An 11,425-nucleotide genomic window follows, 5' to 3' on the forward strand; every position below is an offset into this window, starting at 1 on the left:
AAAACCCAGTTATGAAATAAAGGCCTAAATCTTTTAATCCTTTTCATTTCTAGTCTTGGAATACATGTTTCAGTTTGTCTGGTATCTCCAGGCATTACTCTAACTTTTGAAAGAACAGTATTGGAGACATTTTGTGTTTTAACAACACTGTTGCACCCAGATGGAGTCAGTCTTGTCATCTTTAGATTCCAGTGATAGTTACTCTTCTCTTTCTCATGCCCTCTCATTTAGCAAAGATTGATTGAGTTCCTACTATGTATCAGCAATTGAAGTAGGATTAGGTTCCTGTCCTCAGGGAATACATGGCTGATTGGGGTCACAGACAGAAGGTTCTCTGTTCTATGATTTTATCTCAGATTTGTTAAGAAGATAGAATTAGCAGAATTCAGTGCAAGAGGATATCTTAGCCTACGTAATCATTGGGTTTTAGCTTAACTGATTTGAAGGGGTGGTCATTAGCTGAAATAAGGATGGTAGGTTGAGAAGAAAATCCAAATTATGTCAGGACCTTCTAGAAAAGGGAGGGCTTCCCTCACTGCCAACTAGTGAGAAGTGATACTCCATGTTAAAGTTTGCCTTTGCATATTGTTCTGTTCCCAGGCAGTGTTGTCATCATCATTGAAGGGGCAGCATGAATGTGCTCTTTGCATCCAGGCTGGTGACACAGATTTCATTGAGTGGAGAGGAAGGTGTAGAGGGTGACAATGTTGTAAAACAAACACTGTGAACTTCCTTTTGTGTACTCTCAGAGGTGCAGTCATTTAGGATCTTCACTAAGATCGTTTCTTCATGGGTGCCATTCTCTACTTTGAGGATGCAGAGGATTAGATCATCCATATTTAGGCATTAGCCAGTCTCTAGTGTCAGGGGTTTCAATGTTGTGAGAAGTTTCTGAATAATTTGTTGTCCTTATCTCATTTCTTGTGCAGAAGATTTTATTGCCAATGCTCATAATGAATCTCTTTTTTAACCACTGAGCTTTAAACTCTCATGACCAGCCTGCCATTCTCAACTTGGTTCTGGGGGTGGGGATATATAAAAATCTTTAATAGATATAAGTGCATTTATGTAGGATATTTCTTTTTATTATTTGTTCTGATGGGAAACATTGCACATTTGTATTCTCAAAATCCCCATATGTAATCAGGACACTGTATTGATAGCTCCCAGAGGCCTAGATTTATGGTATCAGAATGATCACTTTCTTTTGTGAACTTAGTGATTTCTGTAATCAAATATGTATTGTCTTTCAATCTTTATGGGCTTCCCTCATAGCTCAGTTGGTAAAGAGTACACCTGCAATGCAGGAAACCCCGGTTCGATTCCTGGGTCAGGAAGATCCACTGGAGAAGGGAAAGGCTACCCACTCCAGTATTCTTGGGCTTCCCTTATGGCTCAGCTGGTAAAGAATCCACCTGCAATGCGAGAGACCTGGGTTTGATCCCTGCGTTGGGAAGATCCCTGGAGAAGGGAAAGTCTACCCACTCCAATATTCTGGCCTGGAGAATTCCATGGAATGTTTGAGTCCGTGGGGTCATAAAGAGTCAGACACGACTGAGTGACTTTCACTTCAATCTTTATATCTCTATTTAAGTTTTGTGTTTTTGCACTTCTTTTTGTTTTTCTGATTTTTGCTTTACTTTAAGCTTCATATATGGTTGAGTCCAGCAAAACTCATTCAGTATACTTAAAAATAACTTGTGGTTATTTCTTCAAAAGATTCATATTAACAAGATTCAACAATGGAAGAGTGACTTTTAAAGTGATTACCTCTACAATTTAGTCTAAGTTTCCATAACTGTTGGGCATTTAACTGTAGAGTATGTTAGGAAAATGTGAAAGAACAATTAATGCATTTTATTACATTCTAACAAAGATGACCTTAACAGAAAGTATCTTGGGCCACTGTCTTATTTGGTTAACCCTCATTGGTGCAACCACACTGTGGTCTTCCCCAGGTTCCTCAAGGGGAATTAAGTAGTAAAACTGGGGCTACTTTATGAGGTTGACTCTAATCCACTCTAATCTGTTCTTCTTAAACAGAGTTAAAGGGGACCAAAAGTCACCATTTTGCTGGTAGTACACACTGACTTTTCAGGATGACACAGGTTATATTTACAGAGTTCAGTTATGTGGAAACTCACTGAGAAAGAGAGAGGAAGAGAAGAATCTTGGCCAGGAAGGATAGTTAAATTTAATTGTGAAATCTTGGACATTTTCACAATCAAGACAGCCTTTTCTGGCCAATTATCTGCTGAGAGTTCTTTAGCTTTCCCAAGGGTCTCTATGATTGAACCACACAGAGGCCTTTAGGTTGTGTTATAATTAGGATCTTGCATATCTTGGGACAGCTCAGGATGTGTACAGCTTACCAGACAGAGAGCACACCACTCACAGTGTTGCCTGCATATATGGTTCCTCAACACTTTTCTCTCCTAGGATGGGGGCAAATGGAAGGGGCTGTTTTATTGGCACTCCTAGAGATGAAATAGTGTTGGTGACACACAAGGATATTAAAAATGGCAAATAATTATATCACTTTGCCCAAATCATAGTCTCTGGGACCTAATTTACTCATATTTTAAATGAGGGTGATGTAGTTTATATACCAGGTTTGTCTTGGTTTGTTTGAACTGCTGTAACAAAATACCACAGCCTGAGTGGCTTAAACAATAAACGTTTATTTCTTATAGTTTTGAAGGTTGTGGGAAGTCCAAAGTCAAGGTGCTGGCTTACTCAGTCTGGTGAGGGCTCTCTTCATGGTTTGCAGACAGCCATCTTCTGTTATATGCCCACAAGGCCTTTCTTTGGTGCATGTACGTACACATACACACACACACACACACACACTCATTTGCACACAGAAAACTCACATCTCTTTCTCTTTGTGTAAGGGCATTAGCACTCTCAGGAATTATAACTCTTAATTACCTCCCAAAGATCCCACCTCCAAATACCATCATGTTACAGATTAGTGCTTCAGCACATGAATTTGGGAAGATATATTCAGTCAATAGAGTGTTCTTTCAGCTGGTCATTATATGACTAGAAGATACAGCCATCCATTGGAAATCTACCATGCATAGGCCTGTAGTACTCAAGGTTTGCAATTAGACAGATTTGGGCTTCAGTCTCAGAGCTGATATCATCATAACATTGGACAACTGGCTAAATCTCTCTAGGTCTCAATTTCCTTAACAGGGAAGCTAACTATTCAATAATACATCTATTTATAGAGTTGCAGTCAAGATTACACAAGAAATGAAATGATTCGACTGGTGGTTTGGTAGTTAATATCAACATTTGTTTATATTTGACCATAAATTTTGCAAGTCTCTGTTAATTTAATTTACCATTTGTCTTTTAAGGGCTTCCCTGGTAGCTCATCTGGTAAAGAATCCACCTACAATGCAGGAGACCCTGGATCAATTCCTGGGGCAGGAAGATCCCCCTGGAGAAGGGATAGGCTACTCACTCCAGTATTCTTGGGCTTCCCTGGTGGCTCAGACAGTAAAGAATCTGCCTGCAGTGAGGGAGACCTGGGTTTGATCCCTGGGTTGGGAAGATCCCCTGGAGGAAGGCATGGCAACCCACTCCGGTATTCTTGCCTGGAGAATCCCCATAGACAGAGGAGCCTGGTGGGCTGCAGTCCATGGGATCGTAGAGAGTCAGACATGACTTAGCGACTGAGCACAGCATAGCACATTTGTCTATATTGAAATAAACAGACAAATGGTGTATATGTCTATGTGTGCACACAGATACCCATGTTAGTCTGTGTACCTTGAGAGTCTTCCCATTATTTCTTGGGTAGTTAGCTCATTTTCTACTACCACGTAAGAATTTCAACTAGCACACCACTTCTAAATTTGGGATATATTTTACTTTCATACACACTGTGCCCTTATTTTAATGAACCCAGAAACTGTTTAAACCTTTTCTGTTGATAAAGATTATTTCATAACAAAAATGTTCCTTTGTACATCAATAAAGGGATGCTCTAATTAAATGCTACTGGCAAGAAAATGATAAAAAAAAAAAAAAGAACAACCACACACACAGGGGCACCTACACACATATTCTCCTCAAGTCTCAAAACTCCAAGTTCCCATGAATCACACCTTGTTGACATCTTTGCCATTAATAATGTAGCAAGGAGCATAAAATATGTAATATTTACATTTTCTAGAAATTATCATTGCTTTTCACTTCAGAGTTAGTGACTCAGATGAAGTAAATCTAAGCTTGTTTTTCCTATGACCCAAAATGTCAAGATGACAAATTCATTTTAAGGCTTAACTTGAGGTGTGAGTCAGAGAGTGGCTATGGATGATGTGAAGTGATCAGTTATGAAACAAGAGGGGACCAATAATCAGGAAGATTCTCAAAACATGAACTAGAATGAAATGAATCCTTACTTCTGGATTTCAATGATTATAGTAATCAAATTTTCTCATGAACACTCATAAACACAAATGCTATTTGCCACAGCTTCAAACAATCTAAACGAGAAAGAGGGAAAGTGTACATTACAAAGGACAGACTTGGGGTGAGACGGGGTACCTCATATTTTGGTAAAATGAAAACCTCTAGAGGGAGAGGAGTAATTACAGACATTTATGGAGAATAAGGGCTTCCCTGATAGCTCAGTTGGTAAAGAATCCGCCTGCAATGCAAGAGACCTGAGTTTGATCCCTGAATTGGGAAGATCCCCTGAAGAAGGGAAAGGCTATCCATTCCAGTATTCTGGCGTGGAGAATTCCATGGACTGTATAGACCATGGGGTCACAAAGTGTTGGACACGACTGAGCGACTTTCACTTTTTACTATGGAGAATAAAGCCAAGTCGAAACATCTCTCATAACTTGAATGTGATTAAGAAGCAGCACATGCAGGGGAAAACTTAAGAGGACTTGTCTTCATGAGAACTTCAAGTAGTTCTCCTTTTTTAAATCTAGTTCAGAATGTACTATACCTGTGGGATGCCCCTCACCACCCTTGTGGCTTAGCTGGTAAAGAAACCGGCTGCAGTGTGGGAGACCTAGGTTTGATCCCTGGGTTGGGAAGATTCCCTGGAGAAGGAAAAGGCTACCCACTCCAGTATTCTGGCCTGGAGAACTCCATGAACTCTATAGTCCATGGAGTTGCAAAGAGTCGGACACCACTGAGCGACTTTCACTGCACCACAAAGATTCACTATTGATTTTTGATTAATAATAATGTCTTGTATTTAGATAGTTACCACCCCCAAGGAAATCTGAGTGCTTTATAATTGATTAATTTCAATCTATCTTCATAGCATCTGGCAGAATATACAGATTTGGTATTCCAATCACATTTTAAGGAGGAAAAACAGAATCAGAAAAGTTGAATTATTACCTGAGGAGATTTCAGAAATCTAATATTAGAGTTATCAGTTAAAACCTGGTAGTCTTGACTTATAATTCTGACTGTTTCCCCAAAACATCTGGTCATTTGGGTCAACTCTGATTATTCCTTAGGAAAAAAAGAATCAAACAATTGAATTGCTATGATTGACAAAAGTTTACATTTCTTCTTATTATTTTAGTGGTATATAATAATTCAGTTCAAGATATTTTTATTTATTAGACCACATGCATTTTTTAGTGGCCTATGTTAGTGTCTTTGGAATGCTCTTAAGTCATGTGTGTCAGAAGTTTACCTCCTGGTAAGGGATAGATGTCACAAATAGTCAGACATAACATAGCAACTGAACAACAGGATGGAATATATAATAAAATTTAAATTCTGATATTAGGTAGGTATGATTTTTCAAAGACCAGGTGTCTCCATTGCCTGCCAGCAGTGTCTTAGTTGACAAAAAAAAAAAATCTCCCTGACAAAAGCTTGTTCCAAACACGAACTCATTGTACCTATGGGAGGTTATTATCATCCTTTCAATCACCCATTCTTCTAGCCCTAAAAATGGGAGACTGATTTTCCCCCTTCTTGCATTACATTACATTGCATTAAATTGCATTACAATTTCTGTCAGTTTTTCCTGACAAGTTTATTCCTTTGTTTCTCTGTATTCTCCTGCTGCTTGCACTCTGCTCCTCACATAAATGTGGCAAATCCTTATTTGTCCCCCTCCTTCTGTTGTCTGTTCCTCAACCCATCTTAGGCCAATTTTCCTAATTTCCCATTATTTTTGAAATTATGAATTATTTGGGTACATAAAAGCATATAGAATAATACATTGAACATTCACATCCCCACCACCGAGCTTAAAAAAAACACAATACTAAAGATACAATAGAAAGCCTTCTTTGAAGCCTCTCTCCAATTTAATCCCCCACTATCATGAATTTAATGGTCATTATTCCCATGCACATTTTAACATTTTTACCAGGTATATATCTATATCCATAAAAAATGTATAGTATTTCTTCACTCCAAGCAGTTATACTCTAAAATTTTCATTTGGTATATGGCTTTGAGATTTCCACTACTGCTTCAAGATTTGTAGTTCATGTGACTTTGTTCCCTTCTCTTTCATTGCTATGATCCTTTGGATCCACACACTACAGTTTATCCATTCTTCTCAGGATGGACATTGAGATTGTTCATGATTTTGTTCTCAAATACACACAAATGTATAAAACATTTTTTACATGCTTCCTCTTTATATTGATGAGAGTTTTCTAGGACATGCACCCGAGATTCTAAATGCTGGCAGGTGGTAGGATCTTCTCATTTTCAAACTTTGGTTAGATGTGATCGTGTCGACTGACACATCCTCCTTACATGCCATATTCCATTTTAAGAAAGACTTCATTGGCCTCTCCTTCAACTTTCAATGAAATTTCAGATTCCTCTAAGAGAAACTCCTTCTCGCTTTTCTATGTGAAGGGACCTCTCCACCAGGGATTCCTTTTTGTGATGGGTCACAGATTCAAAAGCTTTTAGATTATACGTTGAAATGTAAATGTGTGAAAAATGCCGGGTGTCCTGGGATCTTGGGTGGATGGTGGAGATGGTGCCATGCATCAGGGCACATTTACAGATGGCCAGTTTGCTGTCCCCGAGGTTCCTGTGTTATCCTGTTTACTTTCCTGAGAGTCTGTCTCCGAAATGTGTGGTAGATTCTTTACCAGCTGAGCCACCAGGGAAGCCCAAAAACTCTCAAGTAGGCACTTAATAAATATTTGTTGAATTGTTGAGGGGAGGAAAAGTAACAGAAGATTCGCTCATACCTCCTTTGTGTCATTGTTTTAGAAGCTGCGGAGGTGGCAGTGAGCTTGACATCTGTTTCACAAATCAAGTCGGCAACACAGACCAAGCCCCTAACACATTGCTTGGCTTACAGTGGGCACTCAGGAAATATATGCTGATTGAATGAATGAACCTGATGTTTTACTAGTGTTAGTGTTAGTCTCTCAGTCATGTCTGACTCTGCATCTCAGTGAACTCCATGTAGACCACCAGGCTCCTCTGTCCATGGAATTCTCCAGGCAAGAATACTGGAGTGGGTTCCCATTCCCTTCTCCAGGGGATCTTCCCGACCCAGGGATCAGAGCCAGGTCTCCTGCATTGCAGGCAGATTCTTTACTGTCTGAGCCACCAGGGAAACCCTGATGGTTCTCCTAAGGCAGCATAAATACCTAAGCATATCCTGAGCCAAAATGGAGCAAGTAGTTTGTACCCAAGATGACCTTACTGTCTGCATGGCAGTGGGTTCTTATTTTTGAATACTGACTACACCTGTGTAATACAGCTAGTAGCTAGCCATTAGACACAATATTTGAGTAGTCAGAATACCATGTTGTTTGATGATGCTGAGTAATGGATAATTGACTATTTCCTTAATGTCTTACTTGGATACAAAATAACATTCTCACCTTTTTGATGAGGACCAGTCTCTTATTTTCCCCCTCGAATTTCAGGTCTCATTGTTCATGAAGGAGCTGCAGTGTACAGAGTGTTTAAGCGCTGGCGAGCTGTCAACTTACACTGGGATGTATTAAATTATGACAAAGCCACAGACATCGAAGAAAGTAGCCGGGGAGAGTCTTCCACAAGCAGGACTTTATGGTTGCCATTGACGGCTCTGCGGAACAGGAACTTGGTCCACCCAACCCAGTTGACCTCCCCGAGATTTCAGTGTGGCTACGTGTTGTTACATCTGTTCAATCGAATGAGGGCCCATGAAGATTTGTCAGAAGATAACAGCTCGGGCGAAGTTGTGATGAGAGTGACTTCAGTGTGACGAAGCTGAGAAGGTGTGACGTGGACTACCCTGCACATTTTGGAATGTAATTGCAATGAATGGCAAAACCATAGCACTTCTAAAAACACACATCTATGAACTTTTTAAAATTTATGCTTTTTATATGAACATTTGAATTGCAAATACATTTTTCTGAAAAAAGAGTCCTCCTGTTCTTTGCTTTCTAATTTATCACATCTTTTATAAGTTGGTACTTGAAATCATTATACATATTATTTAACTCTACTTGGTTAAAAGAATGATAAAAGTTATACTTAAGGTCAAAACTATTTTTTCTTGCTTGTTTTAAATATATTTTTATCAAACGTCTTGCTCCATGTGTAATTTTTCAGGCATGCTACTAATGGGGAAGAGTTTAGAATGCTGTGGGAAATTTCCAAAGTGCCCATCAAGGACAAAGCAAAACATCCTCTGTGATGCTCGCACTGGTCCTCCTCATGCCTCTGGCTGGTTGTCAATCTAAGCGTGACTTTTTTGTGTGGGATCAATTAAACCGTCACCAGGAAGGCAAGTCCTAGGAATTATGGCTTGTTTTCTAACTTCTGAAATAGTTCAGAGAGCTTATAAAAAGAAACAGATGATTGGAATAAAAATAGTCTTACAGATATACTTCAAAGATACTGCAGGTTCCCTTCCAGACCTGCAATAAAGTCAATATCACAACAAGGCAAATCACTAGAAATTTTTGGTTTCCCAGAGCATATAAAAGATGTTTACACTGTACTGCAGTGTATTAAGTGTGCAATAGCATTAGTTCTTAAAAAAGAATAAAACCCAATGTACTTATTTTAAAAATCTAAATAGTGCTAACCATCAGCTGAGCCTTCAAGCTATAATAATAACATTAAAGATCACTCATCCCAGGTCACCATAGCAAGTATAATAATAGGAAATTGGAAATATTGCAAGAATCACCAAAATATGACACAGATACATGAAGTAAGAAAATGCTATTGGAAAAATGGTGCCAATGGACTTGCTCCACACAGAGTCACCCTAAACCTTTGATTTATAAAAAATGCAATGTCTATGAGGCACAATTAAAAAAAAAATGAAGTGCAATAAAATGAGATATGCCTGTTCCATAGTACAGGTTACATAGACAGGACACCCCGCCTACTTATAACTGTAAAAGCTCACCAAAACGTTGCACCTTGAACATGTAATAATAACACTGCTTCATATTTCCTTAACCCTCTCATAGGCCAGCCGCAATTATTTTTGTTAATTATTAGTATCTTGATTTCTGTTGAGTACCATCTTAATTAGATTTTGTTTTTGTGAGACCTTATATACCTACTTGATCATTTAAACACTGATTCTGTTACTTGGTTTAATGAAGTCCTGGGAAATATATTCTCCAGCAGTGAGAAGTGGTTCTCTTTTACTAGATAAGTATTTTTCAAGAGAAAAGAGGAAAGAAAAATGAATTTCTTGACTCCCCAGGAACAAGTTGCTAAGTAGAGATACCTGGAGATTTTCTTCCTTTTTCTCCTCCTCATGGAAGTAAATGGCAGATTTTAATGGGTAATGACAGAAAAGATGAGGCAGGCAGCCCTGCTTTCATTGGAAATGAGATGAACAGGTAGGCCGTTTGAAGTAACTGATGGTGAGATTTTTAAAGCACATGAAATCAAATGCTTTACATTCTATTTTCTAAAAATAACCTTCGAATGATTCATAATAGAACAGTTAACATTTACAGGTAGCCTTGTGATTCATACAGAGCCAATTCTACTACAAGTTGAAATAATATTTTCCCAGTTAATAAAGAAGCTGCATCACAAATGAGTTAAAGGTGTGACCATTTGCAGAATCGTGAAGAAAGAATCAGGAAGTCATGAAAGAAGGAAAATTAAACTACTCTCTCGGGATGGATCTAGGAAGTGAGAGGATCTAGGAAGTGTTGATTGTTTGAACCCAATGTTACAGGAGCACAATCTTGGGTGAGGCACCAAAAGGCAGCGATCAGTCCTGTCCACCTGGTCTCTGCCTTCGGTCTTGCCACCTGGGACAGAAAAGACTTTTATTTAATAGACAGCAAAACCAGGGATGCATATGTCCTGGCAAAGCAGCAGTCCATGACTTGTGCCCGCAAGCGTGGACACTTGCCCTGGACACTTTAATCGCCAAAGGAGTCTTCAGTGGCACCACACTTAATGCAATGTGCTCTTGCTTAATTAAACACACATTTAATTTTGGGTGCTCCTGTTGACAGCATGGTGGTAAAAATACTGGATCAAGAGACTGCAAACACAAGTGAGACTATCACTGCTCCACCCTTTGTATTCATACCAACCTTTGTATTCATATCAACTTCCCCCGAAAACAAGGAGGGGGAGAGGATGGGAGACTCTTTCTGTAACCCTGCCTGGAGTGTCCAAGGCTGAGGCATCTGGAGATGACAAGGCACAGCGGATCTGTCAACCTGAAAGGAAGATTCACCCCAGTCTCCCCTCCTTCCCATGGCCTTGCCCTATGGACACCCATTTTGTCCATATCTCCATCTTCACAAGCCCCAACTCCTGACACACTCCCATACCCCTATGTGACCCGAATCAATGCTGGAGAAGAATCTGGCAGAATTTCCATTCAACAAAATGTTTGATCTCTGAAATGATTACATAGAAACTCAAATTACTCTGGGTGGAAGGTGGGGTGGGTGCATTGAGAGAACTGAATTTTCTGTTTCAAAATGAAAATTCTACGGATTTCCCTGGTGGTCCAAGCTTCCACTGCAAGGGAACTAAATCCCCATATACCACGTGGGGTGGCCAATAAATAAATAAATAAAAATTCTAATATGCTATATCAGTTGTGAGCTTTCATGATGACTCAGACAGTAAAGAATCAGCCTGCAGTGCAGGAGACCTGGGTTCAATCCCTGAGTCAGGAAGATCCCCTGGAGAAGGGAATGGCAGCCCACTGCAGATTTAAACAATTAATTTTCAATTGTGAATGCTGTAGTTCAAGCTAAGGCTGTCTTAAATTTCAAAACCATTCATGGAAGAAAAAAAAAGTTGGAAATGTTTAAAGAGTATTTTTCAATATGTATAAATCTAGACCTGTATCCAGTCTGTCTCTTTGCAACCAGTAATCTGCAATACAAACATTGATGGGACACCTTCTGTGTGCCAGACACTGGGAGCCGTGGCTGTAGAATGACCCAGTTTT

General features: G+C 39.3%; 1 protein-coding gene across 2 annotated transcripts in view; it reads left to right on the top strand.

The window, feature by feature from the left end:
- MARCHF11 (membrane associated ring-CH-type finger 11) overlaps nt 1–8,556 on the top strand; it is a 109,813-nt gene extending 101,257 nt beyond the window's left edge. For both annotated transcript variants that reach the window (XM_081519325.1, XM_081519326.1), the window contains exon 5: nt 7,908–8,556. In XM_081519325.1, coding sequence (XP_081375451.1) covers nt 7,908–8,230 — 323 coding nt within the window. In that variant the 3' untranslated portion in view covers nt 8,231–8,556. The remainder of the gene's footprint in view (nt 1–7,907) is intronic.
- The last annotated feature ends 2,869 nt before the right edge of the window (nt 8,557–11,425 follow it).

Source organism: Giraffa tippelskirchi, chromosome 8, assembly GCF_054371585.1.
Source record: "Giraffa tippelskirchi isolate mGirTip1 chromosome 8, T2T-mGirTip1v1.2.pri, whole genome shotgun sequence".
NCBI classification, from domain to species: domain Eukaryota; kingdom Metazoa; phylum Chordata; class Mammalia; order Artiodactyla; family Giraffidae; genus Giraffa; species Giraffa tippelskirchi.